General features: G+C 39.9%; 1 protein-coding gene across 4 annotated transcripts in view; it reads right to left on the bottom strand.

The window, feature by feature from the left end:
• Nucleotides 1-26,965, bottom strand: part of CTTNBP2NL (CTTNBP2 N-terminal like) — a 68,295-nt gene extending 41,330 nt beyond the window's left edge. For 3 of the 4 annotated variants that reach the window (XM_025405769.1, XM_025405749.1, XM_025405777.1), the window contains exons 1-3: nt 26,724-26,965; nt 10,382-10,507; nt 6,486-6,593 (exon numbers count right to left, since the gene is read on the bottom strand). In XM_025405769.1, the coding sequence (XP_025261554.1) occupies nt 6,486-6,584 (99 nt within the window). In that variant the 5' untranslated portion in view covers nt 6,585-6,593; nt 10,382-10,507; nt 26,724-26,965. Of the gene's footprint in view, nt 1-6,485; nt 6,594-10,381; nt 10,508-26,410; nt 26,577-26,723 lie in introns of those variants that run through there. The other variant, XM_025405759.1, reaches the window with a different exon arrangement.
• Nucleotides 26,966-27,978: the final 1,013 nt, after the last annotated feature.

Genomic DNA, 27,978 nt, shown 5'->3' with positions numbered 1-27,978 from the left:
AGCCTGAGCAACATAGTGAGACCTCATTTCTACTAAAAATTTTAAAACTTAGCCAGGCATGGTGGTGTGTGCCTGTAGTTCCAGCTACTGGGGAGGCTGAGGTTGGAGGATTGCTGGAGTCCAGGAGGTTGAGGCTGCAGTGAGCCATGACTGCACTACTGCACTCCAGCTTGGGCAACAAAGTGACATTCCCATCTCTAAAACAAACAAACAAACAAACAAACAAAAAAAAACCCCACAATACAGAGAACAAATTAGTAGGTACATGAAATGATACTCAACAACAGCCAACAATATGGAAATTATAACTATAATGAGATATTACACACCTATAAGCATGGCTAAAATGAAAAAGACTGGCTATACCAAGTTTTGGTGAGGATATGCAGCAACTGGATATATCTGTGGAATGTAAAATGGTACAATCGCTTTGAAAAACACTTGGGCAGATTCTTAAAATTAAATATACGTCTATCATATGATATAGCCATTCAATTTCTAGCTATTTATTCAAAAGAAATGAAAGCATATATCCACACAAAGTCTTGTACATGAATGTTCACAGCAACTTTAAAGTCCCAAATTAGAAACAATACAAATATTTATCGACAGATAAGTGGATAAAACCAACTGTGGTAATATATATATAATGCCAACACTATTAAGTAACAAAGAAGAAATGAGCTATCAGTATACACAACAACATGAATAAATCTCAAAGTAATTATGCTGAGTGACAGAAGCCAGGCAAAAATGGGGTATGTTCTGTATGATTCCACTTATATAAAATTTCCGAAAAAGTAAACTAATTTCTAATAACAGAAAGCAGATCAGTGGTTTGGGGTAAGGGGCAGGGAGTAGTGGGGAAAGTTGGGCAGGAGAGGTCACAAAGGGGCATAAAAATTTTGGGGAGCAATTTTGGATATGTTTGTTATCTTGATTGTGATAATGGTTTCATGGGGAAATACATATCAAAACATCAATTTGCACATATCAAATAATACAGTTTATCATATGTCAATTATACTTCAATGAAGCTGTTTCAAAAAAACAAAATAAGCTGAATCAAACAATGGAAGAATAAACAAATCAACGAAAAAAAAGATCTGCTACAAAGCCTTCTGCATTATCCCTGTATTTCCTGTTTTCATCATAAAGAGAAGGAACTATAACATCTGCTCCATGCCCCAGAGTACGCCCTTAACCTTTGCTGTCTCAAAATACATGCTTTTCGGTGTGTGGATGGGAATGTGTCAACTCAAAACTGTCAATTACAATAAGAAAAACAAGATAATGGCCAAGCGCCACTAATAACAACAAAGATTTAATTGAGAAGAACTGTCATTCTCCTTACGAAGGACAGCATATTATCAGTATTTCTTTCTTCTTCTTCTCTCTCTCTGTTTTTTTGTTTGTTTGTTTGTTTGTTTTGTAGAAAAGGGGGTCTCATTATGTTGCCAAGGCTAGACTCAGACTCTCAGCACTTCAGGCTAGGAGTCTGAGTCTAGCCTTGGCAACATAATGCCTCCTGCCTCGGCCTCCTAAAGTGCTGGGATTATAGGCATAAGCAACAGTGCCTGGCCTTATTAGTATTTCTTGCTTTATGGAATGTATCTTTGTCCCTAAATGGATGGCTGGACTTTGAACCTATGTTCTAATAATAATAACTAACAGTAAATGAGCACTGAGCTCTTCAATTAGCATTTGCTATCTCATCTGGTCCTCATAATAACCATAACATTTTACAGATAAAACTTACAAGGTAAAATAATTTGTCTAAGATCACACTACAATTGAGTGGCAGAGCTCAAACCCTAAGTCCATCTCACTTCAAAGCTCACGTTCCTAACAGCTAAACTTAATTGAATGTTCTGGTTGATAGTTTTGAAGAGTGCCTAGTAATTATCTTTATGTTTCTTTTTTGAAAAGCCAGGAATCCATGTATAAACTTTACTCAGAGAGAGCAGGAACTGGCTGGCACGGTGGCTCGTGCCTGTAATCCTAGCACTTTGGGAGGCTGGGACAGCAGAATTGCTTGAGCAGGTGTTCGAGACCAGCCTGGGTAACATGGCAAAACCCTATCTCTACAAAAAATACAAAACTTAGCCAGGTATAGTGGCATGCCCCTGTAGTCCCAGTTACTCAGGAGGCTGAGGTGGGAGGATTACTGAAGCCCAGCAGGTTGAGGCTGCACTGAGCTGTGCACTCCAGCCACTGCACTCTAGCCTAGATGACAGAGTAAGACTCTGTCTCCAGAAGAAGAAAGAGAGAGCGCATAGGAATAAAAATAGCCACTCCAGGCCGGGTGTGGTGGCTCACGCATGTAATCCCAGCACTTTGGGAGGCTGAGGCGGGTGGATCAGGAGTCAGGAGTTCAAGACCAGCCGGGCCAACACGGTGAAACCCCATCTCTACAAAAATATTTAAAAATTAGCTGGGCATGGTGGCGCATGCCTGTAATCCCAGCTACTCGGAGGCTGAGATAGGAGAATTGCTTGAACTCAGGAAGCGGAGACTGCAGTGAACTGAAATCATGCCATTGTACTCCAGCCTGGGCAACAGAGCAAGACTTCATCTCAAAAAAAAAAAAAAAAAAGAAGCCACTCCAACTCTAAAAAACACATTAAAATATGGCCACAAATGGTCACTGATTAATTCATTAACATGTTTTATAATAAAGGTCATGAATGTAAATATAAAAACCTTATAACTCAGTAACCTAAATAAAGTTCTGTTTTCACCCTATATCCCAGTTGGGAACTAGACAGAAATTGGACTTCTGTCAGTTATAGCCTATGTTCATGTGTTCAGGTGATCTTTCTCAATGATTGAAACCACCCATCCCAATCTTAAAAGCTCTTCCTAAAAACCATCTATTAAAATGGGATTATTTTTGGCCAAAGAATTGTTAGGTCCAGGCTTATGGGTGCCAAAGAATGTTTCAACTTGAGTCCATTTAAGACTTTCAAAGATCGGTTATCAAGCAAGCTAATATTTGATTTTTAAAAAAAATGCAAACTCCCTTCATAGGCTTATTAGTATAGGACAATGTATGGTGATTGCTAAGTTCAATTTTACCTTTTTCCATTTCAGACCAGTCTTTATAATAATCTGCTTCCATAATAAGTACAAGGCCATGACCAAAAGCAGATGTTAGACTATGGACTTACAGTGAACTTGAGATGTTATCTTTTTTTAATTTTTGGTGCCACAATTTGGATCCAAACTGAGGTTGCTGCAGGCACAACACAGAGTACTAACCACTATATGATCGTAGCTGTGATGTTCTTAAGCCACAGCACCTTCCATGGTAACTTTTATTTTGTTTTCTGTATCTGGCACTGTCATTAGATCCTTATGATTATTTTTTCAAGAATATTTTCAGTGAAAGTAAATTATTTGTTTCAACACAGACATAACATTTAGATTTTTTCATTTTAACCTTTGTGGCTGAAAAAACTCACAAAGTTAAACCTATAGAATGATGTATTACATAATCTCGTACTCTAAATATACTTCTAACTTTGTCATGTCTGCAACATTTTTGCCCGTAAATCTTCTTGCTTTGGGAATTTTGCAACAGCCTTTGGCCAAACACAACAAAGTTCTATCCTCAGTTTTAAAAGAGTTATACCTGTTTTATGATCGAGGCATCAGTGAAAAGGAATTCAAGACTCCTTAAGTTAATTCCACATGAAAGCTGTAATATTTCACCATTTATCATTGTATAGATGATTTAAAGAATGCTTTAAAATAAAGTGATACCAATAAATGCAAGGTGGATTCTATTTAGTCACAGAAGCCATTTAGTGCAGCTTTGCATCAGATCTAAGATGTGCAGATGTAATATACCTGATGTGGAATATTCAGAAATAAACTATTTAATCTAAATTTTATTAGCAGCCAAATCTGTTTTTCAGGTTTTTAAAAATGATCCTTGATTAACCTTCCTTTATTCTCCTCTGGAGCAATCACAGACTATGGTAGGAAGCCATTTACTAGATTTGCTTGGAATTAATGAACTGAGGCTTTCCTGCTGAACTGTATGGTTCCACTCTCTGCTTCCCCCAGACAGTTCATGAGCAATGTAATTTTCTTTCTTTGTAGAGGGTATTCCTTTAGTGTTCTTATTCATGAAATTAAAGTAATAAAAGGGAAAGATGTTCATAAAGAAGGTTTTTTTTTCTGACATGATTCCTTCTAAATCAGAAAACCACTTTAAATAAAATTTAATTAGGACCAAATATAGTATAGGTCCCCTCTGTAACAATTAGATTTGAAATACACAAGACACTGAATAATTTGTTAAATTATTTTCTACTGGCTTTCCCTGGTTCTATGCCAAACATGTCTTGGCTGCAACAGAGAGTGAGTGAGGAGGCTTCTGGGAAGAAAAAGAACATAATTATGGGGGCTCTAGAAGAGCATAGCTGCAATCTGGCACTTTGCAGAAATTTTGGAATAGGAATATAGCTCTTTTACAATTCTAACTCTACAGGTAAGGTCAACTTATAGCCTATGGGAGCTTTACAACATATCCCGAAAGAAACTCAAGCCTTGCCAGAGAAGTGACAGTAAGCCATATGGTTTTGTTTAGAGATATAAGGTTAAAGAATAGATTTTATGTACAGACAAAAATCTATTTTGAAGCTAGGGAGAAAATAAAAAGATGTTTTTTTTTTTTTTATTGGAAGCAAAACAGAAAAGAAAAACAAATCATAGCTATTTAGAACAAAGACCAAAACCTTTTCAACCCACTAAGCATCATTTAGGAACCAATATTAAAAGGAAGAAAATTAGTAAGTTGCCATATTAGTTCATAAAGTCCAACAAGTGTTTATTGTTAAGCAAAAGCTATACAAATAATGCAGTAAAATCATGATATATTGGAGAACCAAAACAAATAACAATAAAAAAATCCCCAAAACTCCATAGATAAAATGACATTCAGTTTAAAGAATGCTATGGCAGTTACTTTTCTCAAAGGATTGAAACAATTTTAATCCCAGCTGCCCCCTATTTTATCTAACAATAGATTGTTTAAATATGTGTCACTTCTGGTGAAGCTATTCATTTCACCTAAACTGCACAGAGTTAAGCCTCAGAATAATTTTATCACCTACAGACCATATGCAGACTAAATACAACACTTGTGCCTGATTCTGAATGGTATCTTATATCAAAATGCTCCCTTAATTTTAGCTCTTGCTTCTCAGGCTTCTCTTTCAACTTATCAGAACTGCCTATAGTAACCAAAATTGGATTCATGCAGAAAAAAATATATTTTAGGAAAACATGTGCAAAAAGCATCTAAGCATCTGTTAACATTAAAACCAGAAGGCAGTGTATGCTGCAGAGCACATAAGAAGAGGCTTTAAAATTTAGTAATTCACAACATCCACTTAGAAGTATTATGGTAGTCTTTTAAAGTAACACACCACAATGGTGCAATCATTTCATTTGTTCAACAAACATTTACTGAGCATCTACATGCCTGGCACTAAGCTGGGTACTGAGGATACAGTGATTAGTAAACAGAGATATAAACCACTACAGGTTTGTACAGTTTCTAAGGCTGAAAAGCAGAGACGTTATCTTGGTAAAACTATAAAAGAGAAAACAAGGTCATCCTCTGATTTTTCCATTAGAGGCAGCTGTCACCCCCACTCCTATCCTAATTATGAAGGTATTGAGACAGACGATAAATGGGGGAAAGAAGTGAGAATAACAATAGGCAATTAGTGGTGAGAATTAGAAATGGGCTAAAACTACCAAAAGTAAGAATTCTTAATCTGGGGTCCAAGGAATCCATGGATGTTTTCATGGGATCCTTGATCTCTCAGATAACTATATTTCAAATTCTGATATATGGATGTATATACATTTATTAGGAAGTTGGTCTTACCAAATCTAAAAGGGGTAGCATTCAAAAACAGCTAAGGGCCACTAAACTAAAAGAATGAAGTTCTGCCGGGCGCGGTGGCTCACGCCTGTGATCTCAGCACTTTGGGAGGCCGAGGGTGGGGGTGGATCACCAGGTCAAGATATCAAGACCATCCTAGCCAACATGGTGAAACCCTGTCTCTACTAAAAATACAAAAATTAGCTGGGCGTGGTGGTGTGTGCCTGTAGTCCCAGTCACTCGGGAGGCTGGCGCAGGCACTTGAACGCAGGAGGCAGAAGTTGCAGTGAGCCAAGACAGCACCACTGTACCCCAGCCTGGTGACAGAGTGACATTCGGTCTCAAAAAGAATGAAGTTCAAGGTCTAGACATTGCATCGAGAAACTAAGGCAAGTATTTTGAAAACACAAAGGTTTCACCAGTGTCCCTAATATCACACCATGTAGGTGGCTACCTATCCCAGTATCTGTCCTCCATTCAATTTCAATGGAAACTACAGAAATACCTTATAAATAAATTACAACCAATGAATGACTTTCACAATGTATGATGACCTCTCTTTTTTTTTTTTTTTTTAACATACCTTTAAGGCTTCTATAACAAGGTCCCTTGCTTCAAGCTCTCCTTCAAGAATACTAAATAGTGTCAGGAGTTCAGGCTTGCTGAGTTTTTCCAGATTCATCTTGAAAGCCTAAAACAAAGGTAACAATCAGACAATCTCCAAAGACATCGTTAATTTGATACAATTAAAGAAAAAATAAAGTGAGAGATAAGGGCAATTATAGTATCAAATGCCTTAATAAAGGAAATAGTTGCAATTAAATAGAAATATAAGTTTTCTGATGTTAATCACAAACTGAGCAGCAACAGAAAATAAAATTCACTTTAATTATTGATTTCACTACCACTCACAAAGATCAATTTTTCATATTTCCTCCAGACATGTTTACAAACAAACATCCTAGAAAATCTCAGAAAGAATTAGCCGCTAGGGCTGGTCGCGGTGGTGCACGCCTGTAATCCTAGCACTTTGGGAGGCTGAGGTGGGCGGATCACGAAGTCAGGAGATGGAGACCATCCTGGCCAACATGGTGAAACACTGTCTCTACTGAAATACAAAACATTAGCTGGGCATGGTGGTGAGCGCCTGTAGCCCCAGTTACTCAGGAGGCTGAGGCAGGGGAATCACTTGAACCCAGGAGGCGAAGATTGGAGTGAGCCAAGACCATGCCACTGTACTCCAGCCTGGGCAACAGAGTGAGACTCTGTCTCAAAAAAAAAAAAAAAAATTAGCCACTAATTTTTCAGGTAAAATTGTGTTATAATGAATACCATTTCTCTGAAAAATGGTTAGACCATCAAAAGATTTCCCAGTTTTAGATAATCAATTTCTAAAACTGTATATAAAACATTCTGATATTCCTCTTCAATTGGTTAAAATAAAATTTGGGCAAAGAGATAATGTTGCTGGGAGTACGGGAGAAATTTTTCTTTTAAATTGTCTACCTTCACAGACAATAGCTATCACAATATTTATATTTTGTATAGTAAAATAGACTTAATTCAACTATATGCAAACTTACTTTCAAATGAATTCTCAAAGTATAATGTTTAAACATTTTTTTTTTTTTAAGACAGGGTCTTGCTCTGTCACCCAGGCTGGAGTGTAGTGGTGCAAACATGGCTCACTGTAGCCTCAACCTCCTGGGCTCAAGCGATTCTCCTGCCTCAGCTTCCCAAGCAGCTAGGATCACTGATACATGCCACCATGTCTGGTTAATTTATTTTTTATTGTTTGTAGAAATGGGGACTTCCTGTGTTGCCCAGACTGGACTCAAACTCCTGGGCTCAAGCGGTCCTCCCACCTTATCCTCCCAAAGTGCAGGAATTACAGGCATAAGCCACTGTGTCAGGCCTATTTAAACATCTTAATTGGCTAGGCTACTACAAACTGAATTTATCTGACTTAATAAGTTCACATTTCTCTGAGAATCTGCATGTTCCAAAGTATGTTAAATGGCAAATTGCATGGCACAAGCTCAATCCTTTCTACAAGACTAATTCTCATAAAACACATAAAGATAGAAGTTAGACTGCTGTACAATCTTGGAAGGGCCTTCTGACCAGTGTGTACGGTTAAGATATACTTTATAATTTCCAAAGTAGAACAAATATTTCTCTTTCCACTTTTTATTTCCAAATTGCCACTCTTAAGGAAAATGAATCACAACATGACCAGTTCACACATCCTCCAGTAATTTATCACTCTTACTAAATTTCAGGGGCCACACAAAAAAAGAAGTGATTCCTTCCAGAGCTACTGCTTTTAAGTGAACATGTATAAAATGCATACTTCACTTTGTTGTTAGATTGTGTTCCAAGACATGCTGCACAAGCCTTTTAAAGCGCAGTAAAACATCTTCAATGTAACCTCAGCTCTAATTGCTAATTTTCTTTTTTTGAAACGGAGTCTTAGTTGCCCAGGCTGGAATGCAGTGGGGTGATTTCGGCTCACTGCAACCACCGTCTTCCACGTTCAAGTAATTCTCCAGTCTCAGCCTCTGAGTAGCTGGGATTACAGGTACCCGCCATCATACATGGCTAATTTTTGTATTTTAGTAGAGACGGGGTTTCACCATGTTGGCAAGGCTCGTCTTGAACTCCTGATCTCAGGTGACCCATCCACCTCAGTCTCCCAAAGTGCTAGGATTACAGGCGTGAGCCACTACACCTGGCCTATTTATTTATTTATTTATTTTGAGACAGAGTTTCGCTTTTGTTGCCCAGGCTGGAGAGCAATGGTGCAGTTTCGGCTCACTGCAATCTCTGCCTCCCGGGTTCAAGCGATTCTCCTGCCTCAGCCTCCGAAGTAGCTGGGATTACAGGCACATGCCACCATGCCCAGCTAATTTTTGTATTTTTAGTAGAGATGGAGTTTCACCATGTTGGCCAAGCTGGTCTCCAACTCCTGACCGCAAATGATCCGCCCACCTCGGCCTCCCAAAGCACTGAGATTAAAGGTGTGAGCCACGGCGCCGGCCTCTATTTTCTAACAAGTGAATTTTAGCAACTAGTAAATGATGTTCATTTTAGTATCAGGGATATATCTCATAACATTTATTTTAAAACTAAAAACTAAAAACTAAACAAAAAAATTCTAACAAACCTAATAAAGCTACACTTTATAAGAGGTTATATTGGAAAGAACATGTAGCTTGGTAGTCAGATGCCACATCTGCATCTTCCTAGTTGTGTGACTGGGCAAGTTATCTGACTCTGTTTTCTAATCTGTGAAAGGGGGATGATAATATTTAACTCACAGGGCTGCTATGAAGATTGAGTTAATAAATGTAGAACATCTTACCACATTGCTGATACCTGGTTTCATTATTAATGGTTTCATTATTAGTAACTATTACCCTGTCTCATTTTTCAAAAGAATTTAAGAAAGGCACTATCAAAAATTGCAGACAGCCAAGATCGATGACCTCAGAAATAACTTCAGCTCCCCTTTTGCAATTGGGAAGTCCTTCTTGGTTCCATTTTAAGCTTCTAAGTAAAAATCAAGTATTATTTGTTAGAGTCTAATTAAATAAAAATAAGAGGTACATATACAAAGAACTAAATTACATTGTACCTAAAGTCTTTGACATGTAAAATGAAAAAAGTCTTTAATCTGTTATGATAAATATACATCCTTGTAAAAAAGTAAAATTAAAACAATCTTCAGAGTCACTTTAATTACAAAACAGTTCAGCCCAGGCAAGAAAAAGTTCTATTCCTTGTCAATGACAAAGAATTCTTTTATTATCTCTGTGTTTACAAATCACTTCTGCACACAAATGTTAATAACTGGAACATTTCACTAATATGTCCCAACTTGGGTGGGCATGGTTACTCGTGCCTGTAATCCCATCCCAGCACTTTGGGAGGTGGAGGCAGGCAGATTACTTGAGGTCAGGAGTTTAAGATCAGCCTGGCCAACATGGTGAAACCCTGTCTCTACTTAAAATACAAAAAATTAGCTGGATGTGGTGGTGTACACCTGTAGTCCCAGCTACTCGAGAGGCTGAGGCAGGAGAATAGCTTGAACCTGGGAGGTGGCGATGGCAGTGAGCCGAAATCATGCTACTGCATTCTAGCCTGGTCAACAGAGTGAGACTCTGTCTCAAAAAAAAAAAAAAAAAAAACCAACTCAGCTTAGTGTCTACATGAATACAATACAAATATTACACAGAAGGAAAGAAAGGCCACTGCTGTGTAATGTAAGAACCAACAGATCTGTTTTTGCATATTCCAATAACCACTATTTATAAGTATTAAAATTTAACAATTCCTTCTGTTCTATGCATTTGAATGTAATCTCAATATATAGGACAATGCAATAAATTTTTGCCTGAAATATAAAAGAATGGATAGTAAAACTGCATTAGATTTTAGGAGAGCGGTGATATTCTTGGAGGTGGGGGTGATACTGACCTGACAATCAGCAGAATCACACTTCAGTCCTCAAGTATAAACTCTTCAAGTTTTCTTCAGTAAAAAATTGGGAAAATTGCCAAATACATTTAAAATGCCATTAGCATGGTGGAAATGTGTCCAATGCTGCAAAATAAGGAGAAATTTATTGTTCATGTGATTATACTACAAACAATTTGGTAAATCCCATTAATGTCAACTGTTATCACTGATGAGGTCTGACAGCTGTAGGTTGATAATGACAAGAAAGAAGAAAATAGCCAGTTCTTCAAGTTGAAGTTGAATAATATATGAAAAATACCAGGAATCTGACTTCCCTTTGGTAACTAAAATAAGGAAAGGTAGAGGCTTTTGAGATCTTTCCTACTTTAAGATGTCCACTGCCATTTTAACTTCTGACTTTTCTCTTTCTGAAATGACAAAAACCTATTTGCTTGAATCACCATGACTTAAGCACAATGCACTTAGATTTAGCCGGGTGTAATGGCGGGTGCCTGTGGTCCCAGCTACTCCTGAGGCTAAGGCAGGAGAATGGCGTGAACCTGGAAGGCAGAGCTTGCAGTGAGCTGAGATCACGCCACTGCACTCCAGCCTGGGCAACAGAGTGAGACTCCGTCTCAAAAAAAAAAAAAAAGAAAAGAAAAAAAAAAAGAAAAAAATAATAATTACAATGGAAATTTTTAAACTGCCAAATTCATATGAGGAAAATTCTCATCTCCTCACCTCCCAACAATCCATAAACAAACAAATCAGCCTCTTAGCATCTCGACTTTGTCTATAAGGTTGATTACGCATCCTCAGCTTCTACTCTTTCACATTTATGATCAGATGTTAAATGTTAAATTATACGTAATTTTTTTGTTTATGATTTCCTAACAGTGTATTAGGCCCAAAAAATTTTATTAAAAATGATAGGCCTTCACTTTTATTTGATAAAATGTAATCTTTGTTTTGTATTTTAAGGCACTAAGTCTGAAAGCCCATTTGAGTTGCTGAAACCTAACAGTCAAATGGGGACAGTGTCAAAGGAAGAAATAATGCTGCAATAAGTCCTTGGTTGCTTCATTAAAACAAGAATCAGTAATTAAACTAATTACAAATCTCTCAAGTTAGGACAGGAAGTATGAGTTTGTTAAACAGTCAAGAATATAGACCCAACAACATATACACAAACCACTGAATAAGCTATTCCAGCAATTTCTGCCCAATATATGGGCAGAATTATGTGGCCAAGGATATTCAGAAAAAGCGTATTTCTAGCCCCATATTCATTATCAGAAATATGATTGACGGATATTTGGTATGCCACATTGTGCCTATAGACTCATTCCCTACTCGTGTTCTAAGTAAGCTGTCACTTGTCATTTTCATCATCAGTGACTGAGGGATAAGATCAGTTCAACTAGATGCTCAGCTCATTCCTTCCAAGACCCAAATTACCTTAGAGTTTAGACACAGATATTTCTATGAGTCTATGGACTCATTTCCTACTTATTTTCTAAGTAAGCTGTCACTTGTCATTTTCATCATCAGTGACACTGAAGGACAAGATCATTTCAACTAAATGCTCAGCTCATTCCTTCCAAGACCCAACTTTCCTCAGAGTTTAGATAGATATTTCTAAGGAATGCTACAGTCTATAAATCTGAAATAAAAACCACCTGTAGACAAATTGTCTGGATACATTACCATACACTGTGGTATAGCCAGCTATAGCTATATTAAGCTTTATAGTTTTCTCAATAAAAAATACACATATAAATATATACAATAAAAAAGATAAAGATATTTATCTTTAAAAAAGATACTTTAATAGTCTGGAAAAATAAACCCATTTAAGGGCTAAGTATAACACTTTTTTTTTTTTGAGATGGAGTTTCGCTCTCGTTGCCCAGGCTGGAGTGCAATGGCACGATCTTGATCACCACAACCTCCGCCTCCCAGGTTCAAGTGATTCTCCTACCTCAGCCTTCTGAGTTGCTGAGATTATAGGCATGCGCCACCACGCCCAGCTAATTTTGCATTTTTAGTAGAGATGGGGTTTCTCCATGTTGGTCAGGCTGGTCTCAAACTCCTGACCTCAGGTGATCCACCTGCCTCGGCCGCCCAAAGTGCTCGGATTACAGGTGTGAGCCACTGTGCCCGGCCTACACTTATTTTTATGTTATCAATAAGTGATTTCAAATGAGCCTGCCCAGCATACCATTTGGTCTATTCACAGGTTTCATCCCACGATGAAACCTTAGGCCAATAGCCAGGAGAGCATGAGTCTTTTCTAGATGAACTTTATTGTGCCAATAGTCAGAAGTTATGGGTATTAAAAACTGCATCCCCCCGGCCTACCCCACTGTGCCTCCTTAATTGTAGTACTGATTTTGCCTAGAAGTATGTTGATAGGGCTTGGGCTCTGTTCATTTTATTCTGATATTTTCCCCTTTCTGGATACTATCCAAGCTCCACTCATTCTGGTTTCGGTTATGCTTTTTTTTTTTTTTTCCTTGAAGAAGTCCCAGTTTCTGCTCTGGAATTCTGACTTAATTCCATAAGATAACAAGCATTGCTGCCATTTTATCATATAGAGACTGAGTGGCAGAAAAAGAAACACCCCAAACAGCTTCTATAGCTATGTAAACAGTAGGACAGGGCAGGGCAGGGCAGGGTGGAGTACAAGCAAGATGTTTGTCTCTCTATTATCTGGGTGTGAGCATATCTACAGAGAACTGAGGCTTTCTTTCTTTCCAGGTGGTAGGTTTTTCCACATAAGGTAGGAAAACAACATTTTTAGATGAGGCTTTAGATAGTTCCTGACATAGAAATGCCTCAAAAAAAATCTATATAGATCTATTTAAATAAATCAACTGGACTAATTTTTTTAATCAGTAACTTAACCTAGGAGATCATTCTTGCCACAATGGATAAAAATCACTTTTTAATTATATACTCAGATATCAAACTTAAGAAATTTATACTCAGCTATCAAATTTAAGAAATTTATATTGGCCGGGCGCGGTGGCTCAAGCCTGTAATCCCAGCACTTTGGGAGGCCGAGGCGGGTGGATCACGAGGTCAGGAGATCGAGACCATCCTGGCTAACATGGTGAAACCCCGTCTCTACTAAAAATACAAAAAACTAGCCGGGCGAGGTGGCGGGCGCCTGTAGTCCCAGCTACTCGGAGGCTGAGGCAGGAGAATGGCGTGAACCTGGGAGGCGGAGCTTGCAGTGAGCCGAGATCGCGCCACTGCACTCCAGCCTGGGTGACACAGCGCGAGACTCCGTCTCAAAAAAAAAAAAAAAAAAAAAAAAAAAAAAAAAAAAAAAAAAAAAAAGAAATTTATATTTGGACTACAAATAACTCAGATTAAGGTAATTCAGTGAGTTTTTAGTATTGGTGAGCAAAGTGATTAGTGATCAGTGAGCAAAGATATAAAGGAGATTGACTCCAATTATGTAAAGATTCTTTTCTTTTCTTTTCTTTTCTTTTGAGATACAGCCTCACTCGGTTGCCCAGGCTGGAGTGCAGTGGCGCAATCTTGGCTCACTGCAACCTCTGCCTCTGCAGTTTAAGTGATTCTCCTGCCTCAGCCTCCTAAGTAACTGGGACTACAGGTGCATGCTATCATGCCTGGCTAACTTTTGTATTTTTAGTAGAGACGGTGTCTCAACATGTGGCCAGGCTGGTCTTGAACTCCTGACCTCAAGTGATTCGCCCGCCTCAGCCTCCCAAAGTGCTGGGATTATAGGTGTGACCATCACACCCAGCCCGTAAAGACTCTTTCAATACATATAAGCCAAGCCAAAATATAGGGGGCCAGTAAATTCTTAAAACTCAAAGAGCCAAGATGGACAGGTGAAATGGGTGTTTTTGATAGTTTCCCACTAGATCATGCACTTTCTTAAAACCCAGTATACATGAAATAATAATAAAAAAGAAACTTGCCACATTTACAAACACTAAATCTGAATATGAACAGAAATGCACTGCTATTTTAAAAAATGCATTCAAAGCTTCAGTTAATCGGGTTGCTCCTTAACAAAAAATTAAAATGTATTCAAAACAACCTCATATTGGGGGTAGAAGGTGTTGACACACTACCTTGACTATCTCAAAATATTTAAGATTCTAATTTTTCAGAAGGATTATTTATTCATTTGGAATAAAAGAGTGACAACATTCTAAATGGTCCCTTTCATTCCTCTTTGGCATTTAAAGGTTAGGCTAGGAAGCAAAACATATCAACGTGCTACTAGAAAATAATTTTCTGGCTGGGTGCGGTGGCTTATGACTATAATCTTAGCATTTTGGGAGGCCAAAGCAGGAGGATCAATTGAGGCCAGGAGTTCAAGGCCAGCCTGGGCATAAGCAAGGCCTCGTCTCTACAAAAAATAAAAAAAAAATAAAATAAAAAAAGAATTTTCTGGTTAAGAAGAGCAGATCTTTTGTACATTTGTTAAAGAAAGCTGTTTTTGAAGGCCGTGGCTCACGCCTGTAATCCCAGCACTTTGGGAGGCTGAGGCTGGCAGATAACCTGAGCTCAGAAGTTTGAGACCAGCCTGGACAACATGGCAAAATCCTGTCCCTACAAAAAATACAAAAATTAGGCAGGCATGGTGGCGTGTTCCTGTAGTCCCAGCTACTTGGTAGGCTGAGGCAGCAGAATTGCGGCGAGCCCAGGTAGTGGAGGTTGCAGTGAAGCAAGATTACGCCACTGCACTCCAGCCTGGGCAGTACAATGAGACCCTGTCTCAAAAAAAAAAAAAAAAGAAAAGAAAAAAAAGAAAGCCGTTTTGTTACTATTTACAAAAGTTCTAAAATTAAGGTATGATAACTAATCTCATTTTATTCAATTCCAATATTAAACAGTATAAGATTTATTATATCTCAAATCAAGCTTCTCTCAGTTGAAGGTGAAAGATATTACTGGAATATTTGGATTACTACAATACATGTGTTAAATATACATAACACAGGCTGAATTGTACCTCCCAAAATTCGTATGTTGAAGTTCTAAGCCCAAGTACCTCAAAATGTGACTGAATTTGGAAACAGGATCTCTAAAGAGATAATTAAGTTAAAATGAGGTCATTAGGGTGGGCTCTAATCCAATATGACTGGTGTCTTATAAGAAGAGGAAACAGAGATATAGATGGGTCAGAGTGAAGACAATGTGAAGACAGACATCTTTATAAGCCAAGAAGAGATGCCTCAGAAGAAACCAATCTTGCCCACACATTGATCTCAGACTTCTAGGCTCCAGAATTGTGAAAAAATAAATTTCTATTTTTTAAGCCACCCCATCTGTGGTACTTTGTTATGGCAGCCCTAGCAAACTCACGCAACATGTTAACCACTAACTACTTTGACAGACTATTAGAACAACTAGATCTAATCTAATTGTAAGTAAGGGGGATCTAAGCCTTCCTCTTATCATGACAGCACTATAACATAGTATTTCTCAGAATGCCTTATTTTGCCTTATCAGTCTGTTTTTTCCCAGCCACGCTATAGATAGCATTATATAAAACAGAATGGTTTGGGAACATTTTTAGAGAAAATCAATTTCGGGATCCCATGAGGAAGGATGTTTTGAGCTATCCTAAAATATAATATGAATAGTGCACTTACAAAGAAATTACAATGGTGCCAAGGGATCAAGATGCTTGTTTATTCAATACTGCCAACATAGACTTTGAAGTAGGCCTCAAGAGATCAGCTCTATAATTAAGCTAGTAATTTTTAGGGTCAACATTTATAACACTGTAGTACTCTATTCAAATACATAGTGCTCTATTTATATTAAAGCAAATTCCAGGTTACCAGATTATCTGGATCTATGCTTAATAGAGAAATTAATTATGATACACGATCAGCAATAATTATCACCACTTCAGAGTTCTATAGCATAGTTTTCTAAGAAGAATTTAAACAATAATAGTAATAATGAAAAAAAAATAAACATTTATTGAGCTAAACATTAATGTATGCCAGACAGTGTTCTAAGTACTTGACATGTACAGGTATTAACTAATTCAGTCTTCACAACAACCTTAGGTGATATGCTACAACCATCCCCAACAAATTCATCATTATCATCATCCTCCTCATTTAACAGATGAGAAACCTGAGGCACAGAGGCTAAAAAACTTGCTCAAAGCCTCACAGCTAGTATGTGGTAGAAATGGGATGTGAACCCAGGTAAACTGACTCCAGAGACTCCCTTGGTAACCACTGCTTACATCTGATCCTCTCATTTTATCAGCCTTAGGAATTGTATGGTGGAAAAACCTCAGCTAAAGAATGATCCACAAAGCTGGAAGGAGCCTCAGCAATAATCTAATTCAGCATTCTCATTTTACAGAGGCCAGAGTTGTTAATGTGAATACAGTTAAATAAAACTAGGTCTAACACACATGTCTTTTAAAGATCCAGTCTAATTTGCTTTCTGCGACAACATAATAGGTATCAGGTTTTTATTTTGCTTAGTTCTAAGACTCATGCAACTGTGCTGTATCTCTCTGTGAGTGTGAATGTGTAAGTGTGTGTGTGTACACATCTGTCTCTTTCTCTGTCTCTCATATATGGTGTCAGCAAGATTTATATATATACTGAAGAAAAGAAGGAAGTAGCCTTATGCCCATAAACAAACATTCAAATATCTTTTCCCTCAAATGAGAACATTAGCGCAAAGTTATTAAAAACAGGTCTGGGCTGGGTGCAGTGGCTCACGCTGGTAATCCCAGCACTTTGGAAGGCCGAGGCAGGCAGATCACCTGAGGTCAAGAGTTCAAGACCAGCCTGGCCAACATGGTGAAACCCCATCTCTACTAAAAATACAAAAATTAGCCGGGCGTGGTGGCACACACCTGTGATCCCAGATTCTCAGGTGGCTGAGGAATGAGAATTGCTTGAACCCGGGAGGTGGAGGTTGCAGTGAGCTGAGATTGCACCACTGCACCCCAGCCTAGGAGACACAGCAAGACTCCATCTTAAAACAAAAACAAAAACAAAAGGTCTGTCCACTTGGGTATCTGTTTACACCACCTCAAGTATTCTCATCTGAGACAAGGCCAAACTAGAACTACATTAGTTAAGCTACTGGAATGGATGTTAATGAAAATGAATAACAATTTTATATTAATAAATTTTTTATTATTGAACATTTTAAAAAAGAATGTCTTTTAACGTCAGAATATTATTACCAGGAGACTGAATCATTTCATTTTTGTTTTTTTTGAGATGGAGTTTTGCTCTTGTTGCCCAGCCTGGAGTGCAATGGCACAATCTTGTCTCACCTCAACCTCCGCCTCCAGGGTTCAAGAGATTCTCCTGCCTCAGCCTCCCAAGTAGCTGGGATTACAGGCATGTGCCACCATGCCTGGCTAATTTTGTATTTTTAGTAGAGATGGGGTTTCTCCATTTTGGTCAGGCTGGTCTGGAACTCCTGACCTCAGGCGATCCGCTCGCCTCGGCCTCCCAAAGTGCTGGGATTACAGGCATGAGCCACTGAACCCAGCCGAATCATTTCTACATAATTTGTTAGATGGCTTTATTTCGTTTAAATGAAACTGTAACATGATTTCAATCAAGTATGTATCTGACCGTCTCTACTGTCTGTCCATCAGCCCCCTAAATTTTTGCTTTTCTGAAATAATGTCACCATAACTTGTAAAATACCACAACAAGGGAACAATAACACGTAGATTGATTATTTTCAGTAAGATGATTCATGGGCCACAATTCTAGAGGCAGCCTGGATCGCAAACCCTTCAAATGCTAATGTAGGATGATGACGTCACTGATTCCACTAAGATTCCACACTGGGAAGAAACTCCACAGAGTATGGTATGAAGGATTAACCATCAAACAGTTAAGGAATCTGTGTTTTAGCTATACCCAGAACCTGACTTTATCTGAACTGCAAAAAAATACTTCAAATAATCCTCTAACAGAAATATAACTGGTAATGTTGTTTTGTCTTCTAATCTTCTAAGTCAGATAACTGACTTAAAAAAACTTTTAACAATTTAGTATCAGTTGAATACTACCAACAACAAGCCTGTCAATTTTTGTTCTATGGTTCTTCAGGGACAGCAATTCTGCCGGGAGACAATGTGTTATAGTGGAATGCACATGGATTTTGGAATCTGACAGAGCTGAGTTTGCATCCTGGCTCTGCCACTTGCTCTTTGATCAATTTAACCTTTGAACTTCAGTTCTTTATCTATAAAATGGACATAACAATCCATACTGTAACAGGAGGCTGCATGGTTTAAATGAGTTAGTGACTGGTCAGTTTCTCATTTCTCATCCTTAAAGAGCATACTTTTGGTTTCATCTGCAAAGATAATGACCCTTTTCCAATGGGTCATCATTGTCTGTCATTCATATGTCTAATTTACAAACCAAAACAAGTTTACTTCTGACTTCTGGCAGGTTGATCTGCTCCAAAAAGAAAGAGATGGCCTGGCCAGTTCCTGGGAAAGTCAGTTTAGGGACATGTTCAAGCCAACTTTATCTGCACAATACTTGGGCAAAGAAAAGGCCATTCTTCTTAGATTAGTTTTTTGTGCCTTTAGCATACAGGTAAACGCATGCCTTTGTTTCTACTGAATTTTAACAGGTTTTAATCAAGTCACAACTTTAACTTGTAATGACTGAGAAATGGGTTTCCTAAAAATATCACAGCTCTTTTTTACATTAAATTAAATGCATAATGGACATGTATCTACATTCGTAATTCAAGAGCAGTTACCACATTCTATTACATCAATTCATCTGTTTACATATCTGTCTTCTGTCTCACAAGACTCTGAACTCATCTGAACAACTACTCTGTCTGTTCAACTTGATGACACTTAGCACTAGGAGTCTCTGGTTCAAAGAGATACTAAAAAAACGCTGGTTGGAAAGAAATGTACAGCACTTTCAATCTCAGCCAACACAACTGGACTTTACCTTTTAGAAAATGAGAAGCCACTCAACATTTTTAACCTGGTGAAAATCATCACAAAAGCATAGTTTCAGGAAGGTTAATGCTTACAGTATAGAGCTGACTTGACTGAAAGAAAAGGGAAACAGAAAGAGTAGTCGGGAGAAAAATTTAACAGCATAGGTATGAGGCAAAAATGTATGAACTAGGATGGTAGCAATAAGAATGGAAGAGACTGACAAAAGAGACATTAAAAAGAATTTACTTAGTTATTTAAGAATTTACTTACTGTAAATGACTGATTTTCATTTAGGGAGGTAAGAGGGGAAATAATCCCAGATCAGTTGAGGTTTTGAGACTGGGTGACTAGAACGATGATACCATTAGCAAAAACAGGGATGTCAGAAACGGAACTGCGTTTACTGGGGAAATGATGACTGTGATATGAGACAGGCCGAATGAGAAGTAATTCAACCCCCAAGAGGAACGTGTTAAGAGTCTGTTAGTGTGGTGACAGCTAAGGGTTTAGAAGTGAAGAAGTCTTTGGGGATAGAGCCTTTTAAGGAAATTTATTCTGTGGCCTCAATTTAAGGACAAGAGGCAACAAGATGAAACTGATATATAGGGCTAGACCAGATCATTGTTATACCCTCAAACATTAAGTCAGTTAAGAACTAGATTGGTTCTGTTGTTACTTCTGTAGCACCTGCTACAACAGAAAGGACTATTTAGCAGAAACTAAGTAATGAGGGCCTCCCCCAAGCCCCCATTCTCCAACAAAAAAACCAGTTTGTGCTTCTTTCTTTTTCCTATAACCTACCTGTCAGTTATCCTTCATCCTTCTCTCCATTATCACTTACAATTCTTATCTCGTGTTAAAACAATTTATCCCCGCTTTTCCTTTCTGTTCTCCTTCCCTGGCTCTCACCTTTCTTTTTTTTTGAGACGGAGTTTCACTCTTGTTGCCTAGCCTGGAGTGCAATGGCGCAATCTCAGCTCACTGCAACCTCCGCCTTCTGGATTCAAACGATTCTCCTGTCTCAGCCTCCTGAGTAGCTGGGATTACAGGCATGTGCTACCATGCCTCGCTAATTTTGTATTTTTAGTAGAGATGGGGTTTCTCCATATTGGTCAGGCTGGTATTGAACTCCCAGCCTCAGGTGATCCACCTGTCTCGGCCTCCCAGTGCTGGGATTACAGGCGTGAGCCACCATGCCTGGCCTGGCTCTCACCTTTCTATGGTGGGTAGACCCAGAGTACACTTCAGCTTCAGCCTAGTCTTTCCCAGCAGTTTTGCACATAGAATCTATGCAGATGCTCCCAAAGCTCAGGGTCAGGAATCTTTGTCTGTAGACACCATCATCCTGTGCTTTCCTATTTTCCTTTCTTGTTTCTATTAAACTCAGTAACAATTAAGGGTTGCATTCTTTAAATTCAGTAACAATTGAGAACTATATTCTTCGTAGCTCCAGAAGTTGGAAAGGATTCATTAAACAGCAAATGACACATTTAGATTGGAAGTTCTGGCTCTGTACCTGAAATGTAGAGTTTGGAAATAATTGGCAAAGATGAGCCATATTACAGCATATTGCATTATGTAGTTCGATGCCTCCTTGTAGTCTTGTTTTCTCTAACCCACAAACTCCCATCCTTCATGTTCCCCCACCTCTTCTCAACTCCCCTATCCATGTTTTCTTCTCACTCCAGTTTTGGTTGTTCCTATCGTCGCTCCTTACTTTGGGGACAGTGGGGGAGGTTGTCTTCAAAAGTAAGGTAAAAACCACTTTTAATCAAAATTACCATTAAAAGTTCCTTAAATTTCACAGAAGGTATAACTCTGCACAGTAATTACAGTATCCACGAAACCATTTATATGACATTCAGGATGGTGCTACTTAAAGAGAGTAGAGCTTGGAGTGGAGCAACTGACAATTCAGAAAGAAGACATCAGCTAGCTGAATCCCTTGCTTTTCTTTTTTCCTTGGACCAAAAAACTCAAGAAAGATAATTTGCATAACAAAATTATTAAATACACACACTCCAAGACAGATATACACTCTCCTAAAACTCCTTGGCTCAGATGCTTGAGATCATGACATATGCAAGCAAGCTTTCTTTCCCTCTATTTTTTTTTTTTGAGACGGAGTCTCGCTCTGTCGCCCAGGCTGGAGTGCAGTGGCCGGATCTCAGCTCACTGCAAGCTCCGCCTCCCGGGTTCACGCCATTCTCCTGCCTCAGCCTCCCGAGTAGCTGGGACTACAGGCACCCGCCACCTCGCCCAGCTAGTTTTTTGTATTTTTTTAGTAGAGACGGGGTTTCACCATGTTAGCCAGGATGGTCTCGATCTCCCGACCTCGTGATCCGCCCGTCTCGGCCTCCCAAAGTGCTGGGATTACAGGCTTGAGCCACCGCGCCCGGCCTTCTTTCCCTCTATTTAGGACTTAGTCATATGTTGAAAAATTTAAAACAAAACCAATCAATAACTAAAATCCAACACTAAGTCTTCACCTTTGCTAAAATGCTGAAGGAGTAAAATAATGTTTAATATTAAATTCCTTAACTCACACGCCAAGTGCTAATAATAATACCTGTCAATTACTAAGTGCTTCTTATATCCTGGGTACCTTGCTTTGTGATATGTGTGCGTGTGTATGTATATTCATGTAATCCTTTTTTTTTTTTTTTTTTCTATTGGAGAGAGTATTGCTGTCACTCAGGCCGTAGTGCAGCGACACAATCTCAGCTCACTACAACCTCCGCCTCCTGGGTTCAAGCAATTCTCATGCCTCAGCTTCCTGAGTAGCTAGGACTACAGGCATGTGCCACCATACCTGGTTAATTTTTGTATTTTTTTTTTTCTTTGAGACGGAGTTTGGCTCTTGTTGCCCAGGCTGGAGTGCAATGGCGCGATCTTGGCTCACTGCAACCTCCGTCTCGGGGTTCAAGCCATTCTCCTGCCTCAGCCTCTGGAGTAGCTGGGATTACAGGCATGCGCCGGTTAATCTTGTATTTTAGTAGAGACAGGGTTTCTCCATGGTGGTCAGGCTGGTCTCGAATGCCTGACCTCAGGTGATCTGCCCACCTTGGCCTCCCAAAGTGCTGGGATTACAGGCATGAGTCACTGCGCCTGGCAATTCTTGTATTTTTAGTAGAGATGGGGTTTTGCCATGTTGGCCAGGCTGGTCTTGAGTTCCTGGCCTCAAGTGATCCACCTGCTTCGGCCTCCAAAACTGCTGCGATTAAGGTGTGATCCTCTGCACCTGGCCTATTCGTGTAATCCTTAAAGAAACCTCTCCAAGTTACTTCTGTCTCACAGCTGAGGAAACTGAGACTGAGCTATGGTGAAGACAGAAAATTTTTCTCTTGCCCTGGATCACATAGTGAACAGTAGCAGAGTTGGGATTTGAACCTAGGTTTGCCTTTAAAGTCTGTGTTGTAAATAACTACATTCTTGAGGCTCATAAAAAATAAGCCATTTTCTCACTAAAATGCTTTAAATTGAACTTTGGAAGATTTAATTTTTAGTTAATAGCAGCAAATATTCAGAAATTTTAATTTTGTTAATTTTTTATTTTTTGAGATGAAGGTTCTCTCTTGTCGCCCAGGTTGGCGTGCAATGTTGTGATCTCGGCTCAGGTTGGCGTGCAATGTTGTGATCTCGGCTCACTGCAACCTCCGCCTCCCAGATTTAAGCCATTCTCCTGCCTCAGCCTCCCTAGTAGCTGGGATTACAAGTGCCCACCATCACACCTGGCTAATTTTTGTATTTTTAGTAGAGAAAGGGTTTCACCATGTTGGCCAGGCTGGTCTCGAACTCCTGACCTCAGGTGATCTGCCTGCCTGGACATCCCCACGTGCTGGAATTATAGGTGTGAACCACCATGCTCAGCCAAATATTCAAAAATTTTAAAATGGCCTTTAGAAAACAGGCTAACAAGCCACTCCTGGGGCCAACCACCACAGACTGAACAAATTTCCTCTAGAAGCATATCTCTGCTTCCTGCTTCATGACGCCAAACACCAATTACATGGAAACCCCCAAGAAACACCATTCTGCTCCACTCAGAAAAACCAAGAATTCAAATTCTGTTCTGCAAACTAACTGGTAGCACTGCAAATGTGATTTTGCCAAGATACAAATCCAGAGAAGACCGATTGTATTATGCCCACCATAATCAATAATCAGCCTGTATAATTACACTTAGGGACCCAACGCTGTTCTGTGCCCCGTTCCTATTTTTAGTGTTACTTTAAAAACACAAAATCAACTAAAAATCCATTTTAAAAGTCCCAAAGTAGATCAGTAACTTGTTAAAACCAAACACTCAGGAACTATTCTTTTTTTTTTTTTTTTTTTTTTGACAGAGTCTCACTTTGTTTCCCAGGCTGGAGTGCAGTGATGCAATCTTAGCTCACTGCAAACTCTGTCTCCCGGGTTCAAGCAATTCTCCTGCCTCAGCCTCCCGAGTAGCTAGGATTGCAGGTATGTGTCACCACACCCAGCTAATTCTTTACATTTTTGGTAGAGATGTGGTTTCATCATGTTGGCCAGGCTGGTCTCGAACTCCTGACCTCGTGATCCACCCGCCTCGGCTTCCCAAAGTGCTGGGATTACAGGTGTGAGCCACGGAGCCTGGCCTCAGAAACTATTCTTGAGCAAAAATCAGCAAACAATCAGTCCCTAGTGAGCTCTTCTAAATTCACTTCATTCCTATCGGGTCAGATATTTAAAACAATGAAATCCTGAAATGATTAGCACTCATTATGTTCTTAAGTCTGGTGCAAATTTCATGACAGTAAAAATAGTATTTTCTAACCAGTAGATTATATATATATATATATATATATTTTTTTTTTTTTAAACTGCTTTTTTTTTTTTTTTTTAAGAGACAGGGTCTCTTTCTGCTGCCCAGGCTGGAGAGTGCAGTGGCATGATCATAGCTCACTGTAACCTCAAACACCCGGGCTCAAGCAATCCTGCTGCCTCAGCCTCCCAAGTAGCTAGGATTACAGGGATGAGCCACCACATCCTGCCTCACAGATATTTCTTTATAAGAAATTCAAAATTTTAGTCACTTAAGACACTGGAATTTCATAAGACAGCAGATGGGGAAAATCAAGTTAAATGAAGACAACAAGTAGACAGTTTATACTAACAAGTTGTGCCACATCTAATCAGTGCATTGCCTTTCAGTCTACCCTAAGGTGACAGCTTCAAACTAAGTTAAACAAACACTCATTAAGTCATACTATATACTAGGAACTGTGAAAGAGACAAAGACGAAAAACAAAAAATACTACTATCTGCCCTCAAAGAATTTATAATTCAAGGAGAGAGATCAGACATATATCCCCTGCATACTATGCTTTTCTTCATCTGGCATGACCAAACAGGTGTTGAAAAGGTTAAAGGAAAGATTTTCAAGACCCAAAAGTGTAACAAACAGATCTTGCTTACTGTGCTAAATAATAAAAGAACATTATTTGCTTTTTCCTATTAAAGCTCAGCAATCACCACAACTTTGGTTTGCTTAGTCTCTTACCTTAGTTTATTTTCTGTTCTCTGCTGATGTAATACAACTTATCTTTTTGGGATTTTCTGTTCTACTTTTAGCTTTTTCTGCTGTTATTGCAGGGAGCCCATGTTTTACCCTTCCATTGCAGCACACATTGTGTTTGCTAGAGACACCCTCCAGTTTCTTCTTTGTGCTTTCTTATTGGAGATTTGGAAACGATCACTAAGAAGATCTGTGAGCACTCTGAAACCTTCAATTCTAACTATTCAAAAATAATTACCCTCAGGAAGTCTAATCAAGAAGGTAAAAGACAACAGTCATTACAATCACCCTCTGTGATTCCAACTCCTTGAATTTCATTGCCATCAGCTTTGGCTATAGCTGACAGCGGGGAGGTGGACTTGAGATTGAAAGCAAAAAAAAAAAAACTATGCTAAAAATATGGTAAATTTTAATATATAAAAGTGCTAGCGATAGATGATTACTGGGGATTCAACGACATTAACTTGAGGTCAAAATCAACACTTTGCACCTGCTGAAATGAAGGCCACTTGACAAAACCTTTAGGAGCACACTAGAGGCACTTTTTGGTAAACATGAATAGCTAGAATACCTTGCCTTTATTTACTCTTATCTCTGAGATTAAAAAATTGTTCTTACTTTTCATCGTCTAAATTTTGATAGATGATCGTAAAACCAATCAAAATATACATGAATGTTTCCTGGGGGCGGGGGGGGACACTATAAAAAAGGGGTTAGAGAGTAACCAAAGGACACAGGACTAGATTAATCATAAGCCTAGATGACTGACCCTGAATTTTCTTCAAACACTTCCTGCCTTTTGTTTCAAACTGCAGTATACCTTCAAGGTTAACTGCAGTCTCCCTGAGCAATGGACCAGCCCATCCTAGACTGGGATATACTCATTCCTAATCCACTGCTATTTATTTACTTATGTATACTGTTTCATTTGAAAACATGGTGTTGTTCATTGACTGTCAAGCAACATACACTGCATTCCTGCCCACACAAAGCCAACTCTGCAGATATCCAACACACCCACCTCACTGTGAAATATAAGATGGCTTTTCATCAAGTTCTCAGAGAAGAAATAGGGTGGAAAAGGAAAAATGAAACGCAATTCAAACCTAAGAAACCCTTAGAGGCTGGGTTCTCCCAGAAGGAACAGAAAGTAGAAGAAAGGTACAAAGGGCGAGGGAGAGGAGGTCCTAGTTCTCCCTCTTTCAGAGTCCAAAGAAGTCCCAAAACAGGAGAGCTCTCGACTCCTCACAAGAGGCCAGAGGATGCGAGGGGCGGCGGGAGGAAGACTGAGCATCAGAGAATGGGGGATGGGAAGAACTTAAGTGGGAGAAGCCGTTTCCTCGGTAAAGCTGGCTGTCTAGGTCGGTCTTTGATTTTTGCTTCGCCCCATCCCTCTTTTTTGGGAAACACTAATTTTATCTTACGGAGGAAAGCAGCTCCAGTCCCACCCTGGAGAGCAGAGACAGGTGTAGGGAGGGATGTCTGGCCTTCCGGGGGTGCAAAACGGGGTTGGGGGCGGCAGCCTAGAGAATCGGTACGGTACCTGTGAGTCCTCTCCTCCAAGGCTGAGGTGCGGGGTGGGAAGAGCCTTTGAATGAGGGGTATCAGAGGGAAGCCCCTTCTGAGGAGCTGGGAATCGACGAGGGACAAAAAGTAGCTGTGAGGACCCTCAAAGGATGAGGAGCCGCCTCCTCGGGGAATACCGGGAGGTGGAGGAGACGGCCCCGCCCCCTCAGGGGATGGGCCCAGAGGCCGTTAGGACAGCGGCGGGAAGCTACCGGTGCCCCTATACTTGCTTTGCTCTTGAGAACCCGGCCTCTCAGCCATCATCAAGCCCCAGGGAGTGTGGTTCCTACCTTTCCACGACGCACCGGGCTCCGCTCCCCTCCGCCTCCACTCCCCATCCACAGCGGCAGAGGCCCCGCCCCCTCAGCCGCCCGGCGAGGGCATTGGCATTCACCAGCGCCAATCGCCTCCTTGCTTCTCCAGCATCGTCCCCAATCCGCGCCGGCTGGAGGCGGAGCTTCTCCAATGTCATTCAGGCTCCTCCCGGGGCCCCAAGATCCCTTTTGTTTGGGAAGAGCAAGGCTGGGATTGAGCTCGCGTCACTTCCGGGAGGAAGCGTCGTCCTCGGTCCCGGGCTTCAGGATGGGCTCGTGCCCCTCCCGGCCCTTGGTCTGCAACTTTCCACCTCTGCGTGGTTTCTGGGCAGGACCGTGGCTAGTGCTTCGTGCTTTTCCCTGACTGTACGGGGAGTTTAGGAAAGGAGGGCTCTGGTGGCCTGATCGATTGGGATTTTTTCCAGAATGTTAATAAATGAAGTGGGCTTTGATGTCTGCATTAGAATGAATTAGTTGTTGAAAACCTGGCTTCCTTGCTCCCCCCCTTTTTTTTTTCTTTTTTCTGGACGCGACTGTGGGCGTGGTGCTGCAAGCAAGGGTGCAAAGATGAAACACCTGGAGATCACCCTTCTCTCAACCACAGTTTGTACAGAAGAGAATACTAACTTTGGGGAACATAAATCCAGCCGACCTGCTTTCCAGGCAGAAGTCGAATAATTGCAAATTTGTGTGGCAGGTTTTTCCACACTATGCTTGCCAGCTGAGGCGACTTTTTTCTGTCCATGGCCTCATTATATTGCGGGGAATGGTGTTTGCCGTGAAGTTGAAACAATGGAGAGTACAGAGGATGCAAGGAATGTCTGCCTTGTGAACACAGGAATGCAGATCTTGGTGGCAGCAAGTCTTAGGCAGGACCAAGTAACTCAGAAAGGGGAGTGGATGTATAACTAGTTGTATCCCTACCTGAAGTCAAAGTTTCTGAATTCCATTTCCACAGAATGGCTGTCAGCTCACAGATTGATTCAGCTGGTTACATTTACGATAACCACATTATTTTAAATACAATATAGTAAATATTTGAGACAAATATTTATAATGCGCAAATAATGTAGTACACTTAATACATTATCCCTAAACTCAGCAATTATAATTCGCAAGACAGCATTAGGGACCTAGTACTTGCCTAGGCAAACAGTCCTCAAGGCAGATGCCGCCTGCCTCATGCAGTTTACAGTCTGACTGAAGGATGTGATCAGTCTGTGCGATTATA

This window comes from Theropithecus gelada, chromosome 1 (genome assembly GCF_003255815.1).
Source record: "Theropithecus gelada isolate Dixy chromosome 1, Tgel_1.0, whole genome shotgun sequence".
NCBI classification, from domain to species: Eukaryota; Metazoa; Chordata; class Mammalia; order Primates; family Cercopithecidae; genus Theropithecus; species Theropithecus gelada.
The sequence above is the reverse complement of the archived record's forward strand: the minus strand, read 5'-3'. Positions and strand labels throughout refer to the sequence as shown.